This window comes from Harpia harpyja, chromosome 6, assembly GCF_026419915.1.
Source record: "Harpia harpyja isolate bHarHar1 chromosome 6, bHarHar1 primary haplotype, whole genome shotgun sequence".
Taxonomy (NCBI): Eukaryota; Metazoa; Chordata; class Aves; order Accipitriformes; family Accipitridae; genus Harpia; species Harpia harpyja.
The window spans coordinates 38063823-38085212 of record NC_068945.1 but is presented as its reverse complement, the minus strand read 5'-3'; the positions used below and the strand labels follow the sequence as shown (position 1 = coordinate 38085212).

Below are 21390 nucleotides of genomic sequence, written 5' to 3'. Positions count from 1 at the left end.
TACATTTCATGAGGTCCGTTAAGTCCTCAACCCCCCGGTAAATATTTTATAAATGTAAGCTTTACAGTCAAATCAGTTTTGAGGTTTAAGAGTGGGTATACTTCTAGTTCTCTTTGATATTAGTATTAATACAATCTTTTGAACTTTGCGATACATTGATAAAACAAAACCTTCTATCTTAATATTATAGCTGAAATCAGGTGAACTTTAGAGTACCAAATAGTCTGTACAGACCCCATTTATAAAAATAAAAGATTGACTTCTTTCCAAGTAACCTGCAGCCATATGACAAGAACATAATTAATGCTTTTAAGACCATCTTCAGTTTTTATATTATTACTTATTTTTACTTCAATACTTTGTTATTTTTTGGTTACGCTAAGGCTTAGTTCCTCATAAGCTTTCCTGCAGTATAATTATTTGTTTCTTCTTCAAAATATGTATAAAATGCCATGAAAGTAACATGTTTAAAACCTTTAATATTCCTTTTCTCTGATACAGGTTCTCACTGAATATCTAAAATGGTGGAAGAGATGTAATTTTGTTTAGATGCTAACTAAATTCTTTGGAGGGAGAGAATTTTCTGCTGAAAACCCATGTGGCCAATGTTGTTCTACATCTACATCATTAATTAGGATTTAAATAAAAGTTAGTCTATTAATGCAGAGCAAAAAAATTGTACATATGCAATTAATACTGATGATAAAATCAATTGAAAATTTTGTTGTGAGATAAATTCAAAACAATTTCTTATACTTCGGCATAAATTCCTGGAATTAGATTTCTTCTCCTAACCATCTCATCGGACTATACAGAAAACATCTGTAATCTTAACTTTGCAGAGACCTCTTATGCCTGTTAGTTCTCAGCTATGAAATTTTTTCCAAAGTGCCGGTTGCATGGTTTTGCAGGGCACAGGTATGAACCTAGTATGGGACTGGCTCCAGTACAGTAGCATGGGCAATATTTCATCATCAAATTTGTTATCCTGTGAAGCAAAATGGAGATTAGAAAACAAGTAGATCTGTGAGCAGCAGATCTTTGTGTGCTGTGTTTGCATTATCTGACCCATGGTGAAGTGCCAGCCCCCAACAAGCTTCTCCCACGGCTGAGACATCCCTGAGCGACCGCTGTCTTGGGCAGGTTCTTCGCTACCGTGGCTGCGTGCCATTCCTGCCGTTCCCTTAGGGGTGATGCTTACCAGGCCTGTCTTCTGTGCCCAGGCAGACATTTTCATGACATTTTTAATAAATTAACTTACATCCTGCAGATTTCTGTCAGATTTCATTAAAATAGGCCAGTAAAGGTAAAAGTTAATCAGGAGGAGGAAACTGTCAGACCGACTGGCAGAGACACACATGCAAGCAGCATGATTGCTTACAGCTCCTTTCCTTAGGAACCTAAAAAGACGGTAGTATTTTTGCACAGATTAATTCAGTTTTTTACAGATGTTCTAGCCAGAGACTGGTGTAACAGGCCAGCATTTCCTGTAGGCTGAGAACAGATGTGAAACATAGGGCAAAAAGGGAAAGAAACTTGACCAAGAACCTCAGCATTTCAGTCATGCACAGGGCACAGGAGATTGGGGCTTCACGTTAACTGTACCTGGCATGACAAGTGGAGGAGGAAATACCAAGACCTCATGAAAAGCATACAGAAGGGAAGCATTTTCATGGTACCTAGTAGGCAGAAGGCTATTAACAATCTAATCTTTTCTCTCTCTCCCCTTTTCTTCTTTTTTTGGCTTGTTCTTCTGCCAGGAGGTCTTGTGAGCTCTTGGAATTGGGGACTGCTTGCTTTCATTTCTTATATTTTTTGTGAGCTTGTTCGGTACCAGCTGTTGTTGTATACCTTTGATAATTTTCTGTATAACAGTTCTGGAGGGAAGACAGAAGAACACCTTGGATATTTTTATTTCTCCCCCTTTCATGACAGTAAGTGAGTGCCAGCCCTGTGTTTCCTGTGCTAAAGAATAAGAATACTGGTGTAACCTTCTCTTTTTACCTGAAACTAAGTTTTAGGGGAAGCTTTTAAAAAGTGTTTTGAGATCTGGTAGCATGCGGTTTATTTTATTTCTAATGGAATATTTTGAAAAGAGCTGGCAGATTTACGTGTGGCGGGAAGCAGTATACCAGACATGTCGGGAGCTGTGAACATTTAAATTTGCCTGAGGATCTGCTTCTGTGTGATCTGGGTAATATAAGACACTCTTTCCTGATAGAAGGTATTTGTGTTACGAATCTCCAAATCTGCTATTATTTACTGTGAGCTGCAAAGGCAGGAAACTTGCTGGGATGTAGGTTGAAGAATAGGATCCAGAGGAGCCGATGGATATGTTGTCTGAGCTGCCTATCATTCGACCCTTGCACAGGCTAGCCTTCAGGGGCACCACTCATTCCCTTTTCCAAAGGACTCAGATTTTATACCTATTCCAACAAGAAGACAAGCAGCTGACAGAAAATCGGTGATTTTTGATTATGTTTCTCTCCACTGCATTTTTACATACAGATCAGATCAGATCAAATCAAGTGCCTTATGCTGTGAATTACAAAACCAGCAACACCATATGTACTGGCATGTTTTCTGCAAACTCTGAAGGAAAGGAACATGTAAGTATTGTGTTAGGACTGCCACTCATTATATGGTCTGTAAGTTGGTTTGCTCTAAGCTGTTACATGTGGTAAAATTGCATCCATGGGAGAGATCTTTGTCACCTGCCCATCGTTGTTCACCCAGCTGAGGTACTGGGGGGCAGTTTATGAGCAAGCTCCAGAGTAGGAGATGCCATGTGCTGTGGCTCACTGTCAGGACTGTGCAATAGCCAGCTTCATACTAAAGCTGTATCCTTCTACGAAACCGATGTTTATGGGATGGCAGGAAACAACTCTCTCGTTTGGCGCAAGGCAGTGTAAAGCAAAGCTTGGGAAACCTTTGCAGGAAATGAACTGTATCTAATCCAGTTTGATATAGTAGGCAGCATATTATTAAGCTAAATCACCATGTTTATCCCTTTTTTCTTTGCACGCTTGTCCCTGAGGCCAGTACCCTTCCCTCCTCCGGGCAAGCTGTGGAGGGTTTTATAATTGGGGGGATCAGTAAACCTTCCCTCTGTCCCCTCCCCTCTTCCACCCACACAGCCTCCCAAGTTCATGCCAGTACTTACTGCTGAATAAGATGCAGCACTCCATTAAAACCCAAATCACTGAAATAATGAACTGGAATAACTTGCCAGGGGCAAAGTGTGTTTTGTTAAGATACCAGAAAAGATCCGTAGACCAAGTCCACAGGGGCCTGGTCTTTGCATTTACTCCCATCAAATGCAAAAGAAAAGAAAGGAAAACAGCAGGACTACTAGAGGCTATCCTAATTTTATTTTGAGGCTTCTCTTATTTTCAGCATTAAACCCACTTTTCCTTTTCGTCCAGTTTGGGGTTTTTTTCCTGTCATCTTTCTGTCACCTTCTGTCATGTTTCTTCTTCCTTGCTTTTCTTTGCAAGTGATGCTGGTCAGCTGAAATGGTAATTGGCTCCCTGTCAGGCCAACTCAAGGATTTGCAATTATTTTTGCCTGTCACCTGTTGAAAAAGGATTGGAGATTCCTTTTCTGCCAACAGAAGAATCCATTAGTAACACAAAAGCAGCAGCTGCATCATGGCAGGGATGCACAATAGTTATATATATACATCACTTACTCTTTATCTGCTTTGAGACATTAGGACAGATTGTTGCCTTTAATTCTCTACCTGGAAAAAAAAGAGTCCATATAGTGCTTAAAATCAGCTGCTCTCTTTTTTAACTTCTGAATGATGTTTCTTATCCCACAAAACCTTCTTGAAAAATGATTTAAAAACAAACAGAAAATTGTAGAGCGAAGACATAGTCCTGGTTCAGTGCTGCATTGCTTCAATTTTTAAGTTGTATAACCTTATCCAGCAGGTGTAGTAAAAGAGTGGTAAATCAGGCGGCTTCTTGAGACCTTCTTTTAAAATCTGAGATTCACTTAGGCTGACTTGGCTGAGAATTCAGGTTATAGTCTGAAGCTATAATGGTCTTATTGATGCAGAAAAAGCAGCAGCAGCCAACGTATTGGTCATTTCTTTCCTTATTACTCCACTTGTTAATATTGCAGCCAGAAACATTGCAAATATAAATGGTCGTGTTGTATTTCAATTTTCATTAAAAGGAGGGAGAACTAATAAAAATAAAAGCTGTAAGATTTATAAGTTGATTACAGCCAAGAAATCTGAAGAATGCTGTGGTAATTTCTTAAGTTTTTCATTCTGTTCTTTTCATGCAGCATCACACTGACCTTTGGCAGGATACTCCCTATTGAGACAGTGTTTTTGCGATCTGGTAGCCTCCTTTAGTCTTTGCCAAGTGCTGGTAGTGATGAGTTTTCAAACACCCTTTCTAGTGATGGAATTTCATATACCCTTTTCCTTTGCTTTTAGTCCTTTCAGAAAAAAGTACTTTCTGTCCTGGTAACCTGGTAACATCAGCAGTGCATGCAATGCAGTATGTTGAACTAATTGGCAATTAAATAATAGGGAAGGCCAAGATCTAACAGAAAATCATTGTGCACACTTCATTAACTGCATTTCACAGAACCAAAATCATGCCATGCCATTTTTAAAAACAGGTTTAAGGAATGAACAGTTTCTTCCTTCATACTGAATAGCTACAATGCAGAGCAGAATGGAAAGATATTCAGACTAGCAGTTCCTGGGGTTTCCAGTTCTCCCCCCCGGCCTGGTAGATATCTGTACAACTCAGTAATTTCTGTGGATTAGTTTATCTTCTCCATGAGATGAATGGCTTTAAAAAAGACATGGGGAGTCTCCGAGATAATCAGTATCTTAGTGCTATCTGTAAGTATGCCTTCTCTGATGTTCAATTACAGTAAACTAGGAAATACTGAATAAGATTGAGGAAAACACTGTAGATGCCTTTCAGGCAGATTTTAAAATATCTGAGTGGCTTCACAGAAAAATCATGAGAATAATGAAAGTATCAGAAAGCATGCCTTATGGTAAGGGGTGCATACCACAGAGTACTTAACTTACAAAGATTCAGCTAATACCTACAAGCAGTGGTAAAGTGCTATAAGAGGAAGCTTTTGTTCAGTAAATAAAGGTATAACAAGGCTGGTTCTTGATGCTACTGGTTCCTGGTGCTAGACAGGTTCAGATAAGAAGTGGGATGGGTGTGCATCTGTTCATCTGAGTGTGCTTGAATATAGGCAAAAATGGCCAAAAATAAAAAATGAGACATAAGAAGTGAGTTGTGTTTGGGGAAGGAGTGGAAGTGTAGAAGGTCTGAGAATGAGCCGTGTTTCATCGAGAACAATGGGGTTTGAAATGTCAGTGCTAAACGCGTTGGTAGGAACAGGTAAAATACTTAAAAAACAGGAAAGGAGGGAGGGCCCAAAATGGAATTTGAAAATTATAATTTTTGTAATAGATCTAAAAGCCAATCTTGAAAATCTTTAACATTTGAAGTATCAAGATGAAAATTTCTTAAAATAAGCTCTTTGACATATGGTCTATTGCATAAACTTAAAAAGTACCATGAAGGGTTTTTTGAAGAGAGCAGCAGTGACACCTAGCCATAATACATTGAGATCTATTTTTAATCTTGCTGCTGATGGAATGCTGAGTGGCTGCTGGTTATAAAGATCTTTTTCATACAGGTAGTCTATTTCTGTGTGAATGGAACGTCTCTGAAGATAATTCATAAACCAATATAATCTCAAGACCTTTTGTTATTGGTGTAGCTCTTATCAAGAAGGTTTTTTACAATCAGTTCTTTCTGTATTTTTGATCTCTTGGTCACAGCTTTGTTTGCAGTTTCCACAGCTGTTTGTAGTACTCAGACATGAAGTAGGTTGGAGGTTTTTTGCTTGTTAGGAGTGATAAAAATTGCTGCTCACTAAAAAATTTTCTATTTTGAACCTTACTGGAGCCTAGCAATTTAATTTGTGGTCTAACAGCGGCCTTTCCTGAAAGCACTAAAAGGAGGTGCTATAAAATGGAGTACAACTGGAGGCTCTGGCTTTGGGAACAGGTAACAAGGCTTGCCAGTCTGAAAACACAGGATCCCACTCTGGGGAAACACTGCCCCAGAACTTCATCCTCTGCCTTCTTTCTGCAGCTCCAGTTCTTAAAAGACTGTGAGAGCTCAAAGGTAGGTCAGTAAGTTTCAATCAGCTGCCTCGGTGCTTAGTCCAGTACTTCGTGCTTTGCAAGAAAGTGTTTAGTGGTTACTGAAGACCTCAAGAACTGAGAATGTCACTGTATTTTTTGCTAAAATTTCACCTGTCTAAATCATTCCAGAATCATTTTCCAGCTTTTTGGTTTTATTATGCCTTTCTCTAATAGATTAAAGGACCCTTTTGTCTCCAATATTTTCAACCCATACTTATGTCCTCTAGCCAGGCTATTCCTCAGTCATCTCCTTGGTATGCCAGACAGGTTGAACAAGGAAAGTTCTTGCCATAAGGCAATTTTTCCACTCCTTTTGTATATATATGTATATTTTACATCTCTCCACGCTCTTTTATTTCAGTCTTTTTTAATAAATATCATCCAGCATCATAATTATTTACAGTGTTCCAATATGAGTCATGCTAGTTCCAAGCAAATCTGCATATTTCTAATGAGCAAATACACAGAATAACTGTGCTTAGTCATTTAATCCCTAAAGGTCACGCAGTTCTTTTAGCCACAGCATTGTCCTGGAAACCCCAGCTAAATTGCTTGTCCACTCTATCCCCTAGATGCTTTTCAGAGTTGCTGCTGTCCAGAGCGCACCCATTCTGGTTTGTGACCTCCATAATTTATTCCTTTCTGCACTGAATGCCGTGGTTTTCTAAGCATTGAAGAACACTGTGACCGCTTTGTTCTTATTGTTAATTGTGGGTTTTTTTAAAACCAGACTTTTTTCATTTGCAAGTATAGCAGAAGTGATTTTACATTTACTTCCAAATAACAAATATTATCAAGCTGAACAGGTCAAAAAGCTCCTGTGAAATGTAATTTCCTTTTCCATGTCCTTCCTTTGGTGTTATTAGATGGGAAATACCTGAGACTTCAGAGCTTTGATTTTAGCATGCAGCTGTGTGCCTGCCTGGTAGCACGAACGTCAATAAAGTTGTGAAAGGGAAGACATCAGAAGGGAGGTTTCCTGCATCAAAATGACCCTAAAATATAGTCTCAAAAAGATATTCTTTAAAGTGTCTTCTTGAATTGAAGGAAACTTTTACAATGCCTGCTGTAAGAGGCTAACAAGAGCTGTCAGACTTCTGCCACCTGAGTGTTCTTTTAAGATCTATCCTGTGTCTGTTGGGAATTAGGAAGAACAGTGAGTCATATACCACATAGAAAAGGAAAAATGCAATCTGCAAAATCAGTAACAACAAGTTTGTGGTTTAAACACTAAATAACCCTTTAGAACCATCTTCAAGATACAGATTCAGTTTTGAATACAAAGTTATTCAAAATATCTTCAAAACATGCACAGATTTTAGTCAAATTCCTTAAATTGTTTCACAACAGCTGGTAATCGCTTCCAGATAACTCCTCTTAGAATTTAAAAGAATTGATTACTTGATAATACGTTGCCAATGTGAAGACTTAACAGATTTGATTAATTTTGACACTAGCTTGCTTATATAGCTTTATTTTGCAAATATATTGCTTTGCTCTTAGTTTAGTATTAATAACTGTAGATTGTTATTTTTTTTACATTTTATTTTAGCTAAATGGTTTAAATCAAATTTATGAGACATAGGATGAGTCACATTTTTTTTGGATCATAGTGGAGATCCAGACCTCTTGATATTGGTTACTTAAGACTATCACCTGACCATTTCTCTCTCTATTTAATTCAAATGCATTTGGTTTTCATCATAGGTTCACACTCTTGGCAGGATAAATCCAATTTGCTAAATGCAAGCATTTTTATTACAAACACTAATGATGTGTTAGAACAAATAATCTTTAGATGTACCATGAAGCATAAAATAGTGGTGGTAAAAAAATATGAGCAATTAATGAAATCATCTGACCCATGTTATAGACATAGCACTATATTATTTTGTGAATAGTAATCTTGTACATTAGTAACTGGTTTCTTAAAACTGTATACTGCAAAATGCACATCAAGGCAGAGGAAGATCAATGGTAAACAAAGGAAGGAAAATCTGCTTGCTCTGTTTTTTCTCCTCAGTCTAATTGCTTTTCTTCTGATAAGACATGTAGGCAAGTATAAAGTGTATTGTGCACATAATTTACTGGAAGAGTATAGCAGTGTGCCTTAAATAATCTCCTCAACTGTAATCTCAAGTGTCAAATATGATAGCAGAGATGAAGAGAGTTTTTCTTTTTGTCTATATCAATAAATCCACTCTTGACCACGTTACAGTAGTTACAGGCAAAGGGGGTTTTGTCCATGTCAAACAGGAGAAATTTAGCATTTATTCAATTATCATGTACAACAAAGAGATAAATTAACGTACTTTATTTATTGCTTTATTGCTGATGCTTGGACTGTCATTTGCTCTTTTCCATCCATGATAAATGTCCATAGACTTCAGCTTATAAATGATTGATTAGTCTGCTCACACCAAGCAAATATGCACTGCAGTGCTCTAATACAGGAAAAAGCAGGAAGGAAGCTTCATTGTTAGGGTAGGGCTTAAAGCTGTCTTTGGTACACGCTCTATTAGGGGAGCGGGTGCCTCTTGGACTGAAGGTTGCTGCATGTCTTCTGAAGCACATCTTTTCATGAAAATCACATAACGCTTTATTCCCGTAGAAGACCTAACACACCTCTCAAACATTTAGCTTTCAACACTTGTTTATGTCCCAGTATCTGATCTTAGTTCAATTTCTACTCTAAGAAAGCGTAAAGCTGGAGTTAAATTTGAAAAGTAACAACTTTGAAATGCACACGTCAAAATGATCACACAGAAATTATTCCTGATTTCCTGGTCCTGAGGTCCTAAACCATCATATTATTTCCTTTGTTCTGCTGTGCTTCTACTTAAATCCTTCAGTCCCCATATGCCGTACTGACAAAGGACTGTATGCTTCTGTCTGTCATCTTGTTTCTGCTTAAGAGTTATACCATCAGCACAGAAGCTATCTGTGCAGTGACCTAGAGCTACTCTGTGTTAATGAGAAGAAAAAGGGGATATATAAAACTGCGTTGCAAAATGCCTGGTGAGTTTAATTATGTATGTCAAATATTTTGCAGGCATTTCCCTCATTAGAAGTTTTTTTCATATTGTTGGTACTGTAATGAGAATTAGAAAATTTTCCTACCAAAAGGAGACCTCCAGAGTTCTCAGAATGTTTCAGAACATAATTAATATTACAGTACAAATGTTGTACATTTAAAAAATGATTTATTGTAATATTTTGAGAAATAGAAAGACCAAATGACCAAATTGCTGTTGCCATAATGATTCATTTGACAGATGCATTAGCAGACCACAGAATGTGATATACAGCAGGTTTGGGTAGTTATAAATAGCCACATCTTTCACATTGCCTTTTCAAATGTGCTAATAATGCATGCTGGACTATGTTCTCGTTGTATCTCCATCAGTATAAAAGTACAGAGATGCCAGTGAAGATAATGATATTTCAATTTCTGATATTGGTTAGTGTGAGTAACATTTTATCTGTTCTTCTCTTGTCATTTCAGCTGTATGTCAGGGAGGTAATTTTATCAATTTTTTTTCCAGATAAATTGAATGTGAAAGGTACCTTACATGCCTCTCCAGTTAAATTAGTTCAATTGAATATTTGAGGCACTTAAGAAAAAGTTGAGCACTTTGGGGAAGAGGTCGGGAAAGAACGATGAAGGCAAGCATGGTAGAAAGTACGTGTAAAAGTTAATAGATTAAAGCATCTGTAATTGATTTTCTTTAAAGACGTTAATGTGTGGATGTTCCTAATTTGTAGATGCACTAACATATCACTTAAGATATCAGACTGTATACTGATTACTTGGCTTTTACTGGGTAGAACAAAATCTGCAGGTGATGATGTGCTCTCCCTTTTCCTTACATAGTGAGTATATTACCATTCACTTGTGGGGCCAGGCAATGAAAAATCAGAACAGTTAATATTGTGTGAGTACTTAACAGTACAATTTAAATGACCAGCCTTGTTTGTTGTGTACTTTTGGTCATATATAACCCCCAAATAAACCTAAATTAATTGAAAAATTAAAATATAATAATAATTCTATTCTTTTACCCAAAAGTTGGGCATCAAGAATTAGGAAGTATTACTCTTTGGCCAAAGTATGAAAAATGTAGGACATTATAGGGGAAAATATTAAAATTTCAGTACATTTTCACAAAGTCGATGCAAGTGTTAGTAAGCAACGACAATGGACATTGTCATGTTTGAACTCTCTTTAGTGCTGAAAAACAGGAGTAGTAAGCACATGAACCCCAACACTACTGCATACTACATCTCATACTTTCAAATTAGAGATTTAATCAAAACAGGTTGGATGCATGTTTTGAAAGGATTATCTCTTTCAGATGTACTTTACTGCAGTTTTCATGACACTTGTTTTGTCAGGAGCTCCTAAACAGGGAAAGCACCTGTGTCAGAGACTACGTGTTCCTTGGTGTGAACACTTCCAGGTCCGTATCGGAAGTGCAGTAAATACAGAATAGCTGTGCAGGACCTGTAGGCAGTTATTTAACAGAGTCTGTAGGGGCTCTGTTTTATTGCTTGGAAGAACGTGGAGTTGCTGCAAGATGTTACATCATTACTTTGCAATCAACACCTTCTAAATGAGAAGGTTATTTTGATTTCTTGGCTTATCGCATACCGAAATAGCATCTGTGAAAGAATACACTTGTATGTTACATTCAACAGAATAGTTATCAACTAAAACATTTGTAATTCTTTGAAATTAGTCTAGTGGAATGGAATTACTTACTAATGTAACTTTGATAACTAAAGAGAAATGTCTTTTTTTGTGGCTGATTTGCCTAAGCTGTATTTCTCTACATATCAAAATGTATTTTTTGTCACAACAATATGAAACTTGGAACAAGATCTCTAAAATGCAGTTTTCTAGGCTTCAGTCCTGCAAACTGATGAGTGCCTCCTGTGATTTTGCTGTATGTGTTCATCCTATACTTAAATATTTGCAGACACTTCAGTCGATCAGGCCTTTGGCTCTCATATACCTGTTTGGTTTTTTATTTAACTTTTTTCTCCTTGATACTTAAGAATAAAAACCAAAGCAGAATGATTTGGATGTATAAAATCAAGTGCTGCTTCTCTTTTGGCTTTATTCATAGACCTATTAATTGCTTAGAAGTGATCTTAAGTGGTTCTCTGGGTTCAGTCATTAAACTGATTAGTCATACTTTTTATAATGTAATTCTCATACTTTAAACTACTTTCTATAGGAATAAACATTATTGTATTACAAAGATAAAATATTGGCATTTTCAGACGTATCGCCTCACAAAGATAAAACGCTCACGCACTCATGGAGCCAATCCTGCACATCGTTGTAGAAATTCAGGGTCAGATGCAGCTCAGCAAACTTTTTGGTTGGTTTTGTTGGGGGTTGCCAAATCCCGTCACCCGAGAGAGGTGAGGCTGGAGCGGCTCCCTGTGCCTGGGACCAGCCAGCAGCGATGCTCAGCAGCTCACACTGCATACATACCAGCGTACGTGGCTGGCCACAGCCGCGTAGATCAACAGACGGAGAGCAACAGCAGTCACAAACAGAAAACAGCCCCAACAGCCTCATCCTGTCTGGCCGATCGGGATGAAAGCCTGTGAGTGGAAAGCATGTGTCCGTACATAAATGTGGACCCTTGTCCAGTTGCCACCACTCAGACCCCTCACATGCGCCGGTCTCTCCAGTTGCTGCTGCCGTGGGCACCTGGGTCCCTTGGGCTTATGGTCCCACCCCAGTGGTGGCACTTACGCCTCTGTACACACACATGCACGCAGAATACGGAGCCCCTCACCCAGGAAAGTGGTCAGAGATGGAGTTTAATGAGAAAACAGGACACGCTTTGGTGGTCAGGCTAGAGAAGTGTACTGACCACCCACTGCTGATATGCAGCCGGGCCCTCTTGTCCCCTTACCCGTCCATTTTCCCACCTTTATTCCTCCCCAATCCACCTTGATTTAATCTAAGTGCAATCATGACATCAATATTCTTTCTGATTAGTATGGGAAGGTGTGTTTTCTGGTGTCTCTCAGGTGCAGCGGTTTTGACACCGGGATTCATCCAAAGGCTGTTCTGATGGTACACGTCCACGTATCCCCCCTTGCTGACTAAGTGTTAAAGAGAGATTTCTGTAGATGCTGTGTGCCTCTGAGGCTATACTGGAGTTGATACAGAATACGTGCATGAAAAGTATCAACTGGTAGTTAGCAGGCAATAAACTAAGCTTCCAAAAAAAGGGTTGGTTTTGTTTTGTTGGTTATTTTTTCCAAAAAATCTGAAGACTACAGAAACAATGCTTTAGTTGTAGGTAACGAAACCAATCGTAACCATAATTTGTCTTTTAAAATCTTCAGAATACAACTAAGCTTACCTCATGAGTAAGTATCCTTGAAAAGCAGTCTTTGAAACACAGAGGACCTTTGAAATGGTGGATGGCAACTCAAACCTGTAAAAAATGCCCATGGATCTCACCAATAGCTATTCTGAAATGTGTAAGCTTAAAACCAAAAGGCACAAATAACATATTATTCCAAAATCCACCAGTAAATTCTAGTAAACATTGAATTGATTTTCCTTTTTTTCTCCTTTTTGCAGCTGCTAGTCTGATTCGAACTGTTTATTCACAGGATGAAAGAGATGTTTTTAAGCATTCTCAACAGTTCCAAGTGATTGATGTAAATTTAAAAAAAGCTACACTGATTTAAAGAGAGTTGCTAGGAAACATGCAGTTTGAAGATGAAATCTCCCACTGAGCTTGTCTTTGGCTGTACAATAGAAAGTATGTTATACGGTATCCCGAGTTACAGATTATATGGATAAACTGTTAAATTTTTATGTATATAAATACATCTGTTATGAACTTATTGAATACACATGATTCATTCCCATATCTTCATTTACTGATGAATAACAAGTTATTACTAAGTTCAAGAAAATGTAAAAATCAGATAGAAAATGCCAAGAGTGTGATAAAGATTTTCATATAATCTTGTTTCATTTTCTGAAATATCAAATGAATTTTTTCTTAGAAATGGATCTATTTAAGATTTAATTTCAAGATGATCTGAGCAGTCTGTTCTTTCTTTTATGAACTTGAACAAAATTGAAACTCCAAACGATAACAGCAATTATACACTTAATTTTACTGGAGAATTTAATGGGTTTTATCCCTTGAAAGTTGACCAAAGTAACCAAAAAATCCTCGTTATTGTACGAAAGAATGCCTGGTTTTAATAATGGATATTTGTTTGTATTCACAGCTGATCTTTTTTTCATGCTGGTTTTAGAGCCTTGGGTATGTTTGGTTATCCTGGAGTCAAAGTTAAACTAATTAGGCTTTAAGACACAAACGGAAGCTACCTGTAAGTATAGGAAAAGAGTAGTATGCTGTTCGGCGTGATGCTCGGTGCTTGGCAGGAGGTTTATTGATTTTTGTTTGCTGAAATTTTTTACCAGGCAATCTTTAAGCAGCAAAGCCCTTACAGCGTGCTTTCGGAAAAGTGTGAGTAATGCCTGTGAGTTACAGTAGCAGTTAGTGATCTTTTTCTTATTTATTACCTTAGAAGAAAGAACAGCCAGTTGCTGATAGAGCAAACAGTGTGAACAGGGACTTGGAGGACTGGCTGCCTGACCCTTTGCTGCTGACATGATGATTAAAGACAGTTTTAAGTACCGCTAAGCGACACTTCATTATCTGAAGGTATTTCAAAACAAAAGCGTTTTGCAGTTCAATGACTCAAGAAAAGTAACCAAACTGTATTCGTAATTAATAGTAAAGCTGAGTTGTTGAACTTACCACAAATTAGAAGATGCCTAACCTTCCTAAAAAAATATTTTTATAATAGCAATACTAAATGACCATTTGCTACAGAGTCGTTGATTAACTGCAAGATGAGATAGATGTGTGACCGCTGTAAAACCCTTGTAGGGAAGAGAATGACTGTTGATTCATAATGAATCTGTGGATGCAAATAAGAAAAAGAAAACATCTCATTTGTTGGGTGAACTATCTGACAAAATATCAGAAAGCCAAAACAAAGAGTGAAAAAAATGAAAATGGGAAGGATGATGTAGCAGGCAAGCAAAGAAAAGGCCCATAGGGCTTCTTAATTGCCTAACAAAAGAGCAAAAGTGCCTACTGAGCAACTGACTGAAGAAGTTACTGATTCTCGAGGTCTGAATTCTTTGATGTGTAAATATAAAGGAAACAGGAGAGTTAAATTCACAGTATGATTAACTACCAGCGTGTTGTCCTACTTGAAAAAATGGTGCATTAGAAAATTGCCACGGAAAACAGACATCTTGTAACAGTAAGGTTGCCATTCAGATCCCTGGTACCTTCTGTATCTTGTAATAATCTTCTCCAAATATATTTGATTTTTTTGTTTCTTGTTATAGGCACTATGTTTTCTTGCTTTGTAGAATAGGTGCTATTGCTTTCAAGTTCAAAAGGCATGTCTCAAAACACATCTAAAGAAGGAATTAATTGTCTTTCTGGTGCTTGATTCTTGGAGAGAAGTCACAGCTTCCAAAGAAGGGGGCAGGTAGGGGAGAGAAAGGGTAACTCTGAGCCAGAGTATATTGCGGATCATTAGTGTGCCAGGACGTTAGTTCTTTTAAGCTTATCGACATGACAGTTTAAGTGGAAAATAAGGCACGAAAAGTGAGTTCATAAGTACGTGTAAAAGAATGGAAGTTTTATATTGAGCTCCGAAGTTAAGGTTTCCCATTGAAACTTGGGCCAAGCCCTGTAACAACCTGGAGTCCTCATCACCTCCAAGACATTGGTTCTTTGTGTTTCCAAGTCAATGTTTATTAAGCAAAAACACAGAGCTGGTTGACTTGTCCACTAGTGATAGAATCACTTATTAATTTAGCCTGTCTAAATGTATTAATGAACTGATCCTGTTTGGTTTGTTTGTTTGTTTGTTTTAAATTTATTTATTTAACACCTGTATTTTTGAGTAATCGGGGCCGGAGCGGGGGGGATTAGACTGCTCTTTGCTCCAACTTTGTGGTTGTTATGTTATTGCGTGTTGTCCCTGAAAGTGTAAATTCTGTTCAGGAACAGTATCTTATTTATGGGCCATCAAATTGATGGGCTTCTTAGCTGGCTTTCATTCATGTGAAATGGAGAGAGTAGCTATATTCTTTAAATAGGATGATGTGAAAATACTAGAAGCACAACTGTTGGTGACAGACTGTTTGGGCCAGTGGGCAGTATTGGGGGCAGTGGCTTTGAACTTCCATTTCCACTTGAACAAATCTGGCAAAACCAAAGAGTATAATTATAGAAATCAAAGATGAGCAAAAGGAAATGAAGTGTTTCTACATGCCTTTGTGAAGGGTACTAAAGCCATATTTGGACTCTTGAGAGATAGCCAGCTAACATCTAAAATTTTCTGTAGATGCAGCAGTGCTATAATAGCAGGGCTGGCTTGGAAGTTTACTTACAGTAATCCTGGACCACTGTAATGAGATAAATCTGTGCAGTGGCAAGGAACTTGACTGTCGTCACCTTTCTGGTAATAAGAGAAGGCAAGGAAATGCTAGTGGCTAAGGTATTGGTTTCAGAAGTAAATAAAGGGGTTGTGGGTGAAAGTTGAGGTGCCAGATTTTTGAATAAGATGTAGTACCCTTTCTAGTGGCGCAGTCTAACCTAGAATGCCAAAACTTGTTGAATGACCACAAAATTAAATTGCAAAGACCAAAAGAATAGACAAGGGGAAAGGGTGATACAATGAATAATATGCAATGTACATCATTATTTTTGTTAAATTCAGAAGTTTCTTGGTAATTCTAAATATTGAGCAACTAATAAGATTTATGAGGAGTTAGTTATCATAGCAAAAACGCAAACTCTTTTAAGAAAATCAAGATAACGAGCAATTAGATGCTTACTAAAATTACTAAAAGAGCCTGAAGTAAAAACAAATACAAAACACTGATTAGGTTGAAGTATTGTAGGGCTTCTAAAAGGCTTTGATTATAACTTGCCACTGTGTTAATTTACTAGTGAATTATTGCAATTATATACATTCATGTTTTGAAAAAGGGTGGAGAACCAGAGATTTCTTCTAGATTGTTGTATCTATTTATAATCTAATCTGGACGGAATCTCTACTAATTCTAAAACTTGAATGTGAATAATTATCATAATATACCAGGAAATGAGAATTGTAACAAGCATCTTGATTTACCTCTCCTAGCTAAGTGTACCGAGCCAGAGCTCCTAAACCCTTTCCTTTGCCCCCTCTCTGCCCGTTCAGCACTTGGGGTCCCTGAGAGGAGCCCTGAGCCGGTGTCGGGGGCTGATGCAGCGATCACGCTGCTCCCATGCTGACAGCCTCGGCAAGGGAGGTTCAGGGAAGATCTTGCCGTGGTAAATGTTGAGATTTACTGACAGAGGTGACAGCTAATCCTCATGCTCCTCCGTCTACCTAAATCTCCATCTCCTTTGCTTTCCCTCTCTGCCTTTCGTTCTGACTGCCCTTTTGGGTTGGTTTATTGCTTCCATCCTCCCACACATCACTTACATGTCCCACATGACATCCTTCCCCTCTGTAATGCCAAGTTCTGTTTCTTTGCTTCCTCTTCACGCCATTAACATCCCCCACTGTTGGTCTGCCTTCCCTTGTCTATTCCCACCCCTTCTTGATTTCAAATCTAGTAGATTATGTAGCCTATTTGCACTGCTGTTGATCTTACGATCTTCATTCAACTGACTTCCGTTACCTGCTGTTTGTAATTTCTTTTTGTGTCTGCATTATGAATGCTTTATGTCCCTGCAAAATGATGATGTCATCTACGTGTTTGGATTACGTAGGGAAGTGATGGAAAACACTGACTATTTTCATAGCTGTAAAACAAGTGTCTTTTTCTCCTTAATGAAGGCCAAAGTGTGCAGTGAAGACCTGAAGAAAGCCACACAGAATATGGAAGAAAATGTAGACGTTTTCCTGTAGTGCGTTTTGAGAGATTAAAAAAGCCTTACAACTGGGTAGTATAGAGAGGCAGGTCTAACCTTGTGTCCTGGGAACACCTCTCATCCTAATGAAGCTTCACAAGACACTGCAAGGCTCCTGAAGCATTCTGGGAGGTCCCTGTGTTCAAAATTCAATGTGCTTCCTATTCAGCAGCCCGTGTCCCAGTTTTCCCCCACCTCCTTTGGGAGGATTGCACTCCAGACAGCTCACCAGAAGGAGTTCTCTTGAATCTAGCAAGGCAAAGACCCTGTAGTGGTGACTGGCTCTTTTGGGAAACTGAACAGTCAAAAGGGACCCAAATCTGTTAATGAGCACTAGATAGTAATTAAACTTGACACAGTTGCAGTTAAATGCCTGCTCATTTTATTACATATTTTAAAAATGTCTTACTCGTTTGCTAAAATTGTGATGCTTTGTTGCGAGAAAAGGATAGCGTACTGTGCAGATTAAAAGGAGTACGTCCAGGCATGCAGTCACTCTCTGCTTTTACAGGGCAGAAAAGTGAGTCGTACTGTTGTTCAGGAATGATTTTTATTTAGGCAACAACGTCCTTCTCTGCGAAGAAAAAAAGGTTGAGAGCTGTAAAGCAAAAGAGGCAGTAGGTAATGCCGCGTGAGCGCTGCAGCCCACAGTGCTGCCTCGGGCGCGAGTGCTGCTGCCTCAATTACGCCTGGACTCCTCCTTGGGCAGCTGGGTGGTAACGTCATGTACAGCCATACCACTTCAGACATACAGACGATAACCCGCGTGCTGTCTCATCTCATAGCAGGCAGTTCTGCCAAAATTCAGCAGAGCGATGTGGAACAGCCTCGCTTCTTGTCCACAAGCTGAGATAAATCAGGAGGGATGGATGTGCTATATATACAGAACCCACTCAGCTGAAAAAAGTGAGAGCAAGGAAAGGATTTTAATCCTGGCAGGGTGGATATTTCTGTATCTGAGTAAAATGAGGTATTTATAGCATTTACTGACACAATTTTTATTTACCATAATTTGAACCAGCATTCAAACCATTTTTTCCTGAGCCAACAGAAAGGAATTTTTGGAGAGCTAGAGGACAAGGTAACTTTCCAAAATCAAACCTGGATACTGCAAAAGAGAGGGAGGAGGGATCTTCTGTCTGCAGCGGTGCCTGTAATGTCAGAGAGAGAACACAGGTTTACTCTTAACAGTTTCATCTATCAATATATTTGAACAGTTATTATCACCATGAGTTACTGTGTAATTACCGTTGTTCCCAACAGAGTTCCTGTTTCATTGCTGTTTAATTATGTGTATTATTTCAGCGCAACTATGCAATTTAACTCACGTCACTTGGAAATAAATGTTCCAGGCAAGGCAGTGTCATAACACAAGAAGCTTCATAGCTGGGATATGGTTGCTGGAAAAGTATACAAAGTCATTTGTTGATGTAGCCAACCACTGTCTTTTGGAGGAATCATGTAGACATAGTAGTTCATACCTTGGTCATTTAAGGTAGATGCCTGAAATAGTTGTGAATATCCTTTGTGTACAGAGTCTGAAGAAACTTTAGTGCCAACAGAAGTAGGAGGGTAAAGATGTTTAGTAAATTCTTCCCCTTGGATCCAGCTACAGTAAGCATATGCATTTGTTGCCAACATAAGAGCCTTTTTCCAGGGAATTTTTCTAAATAAATCTCAGTTCTGGGGATCACTGTTCTATGTGTTTTGCTGAGCACTGTTTTCATGTAACAGCTATCATTTTAGGGTCATGGCAACTAATACAGTTTTGACCTGTTTGTTAAGGAGAAATGCGAAGTACAACAGCTGCTCTAATTTCTGAGCCAAAAAGATTCTCTTGTGTTATTTCTTGCCATTCTCCTACACTATGAGTTAAATAAAACACCCCTCTTCTAAGGAAAGCTCGCTATTGGAGGCATGTTGAGATAAACACCTTCTTAACGTTATTCTGAGGAGGAGGGGATAAGCGTGAGGCCCCAGTGACCAAGACGTGTTCTTAGCCACCTCAAGGAGAGACATCAGACACGCACACTGAGACAGGCGTGTCCAGCGGCAGCTCAGACCAGAAGCTCTCTGTTAATCAGAGCAGCATTGATCCCACACATACTTAGGGAGTCAGGTATGTTTGTACACGTGCTTTGAAATTCAGAACGGCCCGTTTCTTGGTGTTGGAGGTGGGGAAACGGGGCAGTTTCAAAACAAGTTCTAAAACATTTGGATTTTGGAAGAAGAGAACAATTTAGTAAAAATTTTGACCTGGAAAGAGCAAGAGTCCTGGTAAAAGGTAGAAACCGCTATTGGAGTCATGAGTACTTGGCAAGGGAAGCTGGAAAACAGTAGCATCGAGATTACATTTTGCAAAAAGTGACAATGCCGTATTAGCACGCAACATGTTCTAGGATGCGTGTTACTGAAGGGTATTCAAGTATGTATAAGCATATTTTATAATGAAATAGTAACAAAATTAATATACTGAGAGGAATGGGTGATATTGGCACGTGCCTGAGATACAACAATATTCTGTCAGTGATAAGCTGCAAGCCTTGCTTTGTGTGAGGGTCGTAACTTAACCAGTGCTACAGCAGAACCCATCAAGAGAAGTATGAAGAAGATGCGATGGATGTAAAGGATGCGTTTATATATTCATGGCAAGAAATCCATTAAACAAAACAGAAAATTGCACACTGCAAGCATGATGGCACATTGCCTTAAAGAAATAGATAACAGCCACCAGCCAGAAACAAAAAGCTAGCAAAATATTCTGATTGAAAGAAGTAAAAAATGTTACAGAAGAAAAGTATTCTGAAAAATGATTTCTAAAATCTTAGAATATTCAAAAGAAGGTGCATATTTCTTCTTTAGCTTGGTTTTAGTATATATAGAGGCAGAGTTTCTCGCAGAGGGAAAAGAGAAAACTTTGAATACGACATTGCAATAATGATCATATTCAACATTTAAAAGGTAACTCATAAAAATTAATACCGCCTTTCCAGAGGATCATGAATTGTATGTTAAAAGTTTAAAAGGAATGATATGCTGGACAAAATAAATGAATCATGAAAGAGATTAATGTACTTCAGTTTCACTGTAATTTTCTTTTTACAGACTTTGAAATCATTAATCGTAATGTAGTATTTACTGAGATGAAGGAGGATAGAATCTGGACTTTCCTTATTTTATTGCAAACTATGTAATATTTTAATATTTTTAATAACGAAGTGTTCACAGAGAGAGGATCTGGTTTAGGAAGTTTTGGTTTAGGAAGATGAGTCCAAAAGAGGATGTTCAGTATTAACATTTGCCATATTACTTACTATCACGGGAAAATCTGAGTGCTCTTAAACAGTGTGCTCTCTGAATAAAAGAGATCATTAATTTGATCCAGCAAATCTGATAATGCATTTATTATTCAAAAGACTCTATCCTATATTAACTCTTAAGTATTCAGTTTAGACCAATAATCTGGCAAGTGAAATGTGATATGAGATAAAGCCTGATGTCAGAATTATTCACTCCTTTTTCTTTCTCTGTAATCAGGTATTTTTAGCACTCTGAATGGTGGTATTGCAAGGCACAATTCCTTTTGAGATAATTGCTGAACATAAGATAACTATGTGGTTACTCATCTATCATCTTATTACACCCTGTTTCGTCTTCAGCCTGACAGGTAAGATGACCTCCCATATTAATTCATTTAAGTAACTGTTGTCAGTTTAATGCATTTCAAGGTCAATTATGCTGTTTGTATGGGTTTAATTTATTTGTGCAGATACAATGAATTACTAAATGTGAATGATGAAACTGTAAGGAAGCATACTTACTAGAATGGACACCATAATTAAACACTTGCAGAAGGACAGATCTGGACTTTAAAATTGGTTTTGTCTATTCTAATTTGGTATATGGAATTAATTCTTTCTCTAGATTATAAAAAATGTATCTACTGTCTGTGCACTGGTGGTCAACATGATTAGAAGAATGGAAATACGCCCGTAAGAAGAGACACTAAACACAAAATTCTATAAAATAGACACCATCTAAAATTCATAAAATTCATAAAATTCCACCAGCACAATATAGTGGTAGTTTTCATAATACAGTGGGGCAATGTTGCATATACTGACTTTAATTTTACATTACAAATTGTAAAACATTTCATAAGTAGAGATGGGGTCATAAATATTAAAACATTCAGGAGTAATA

The 21390-nt window shown here is 38.0% G+C and overlaps 1 protein-coding gene across 1 annotated transcript in view; it reads left to right on the top strand.

Annotated features, from left to right (window-relative positions):
* CNTN1 (contactin 1) overlaps nt 1–21390 on the top strand; it is a 271066-nt gene that overhangs the window by 145760 nt on the left and 103916 nt on the right. Inside the window, exon 3 of the mRNA XM_052789887.1 lies at nt 20725–20854. Within this exon, the coding sequence (XP_052645847.1) occupies nt 20743–20854 (112 nt within the window). The 5' untranslated portion in view covers nt 20725–20742. The remainder of the gene's footprint in view (nt 1–20724; nt 20855–21390) is intronic.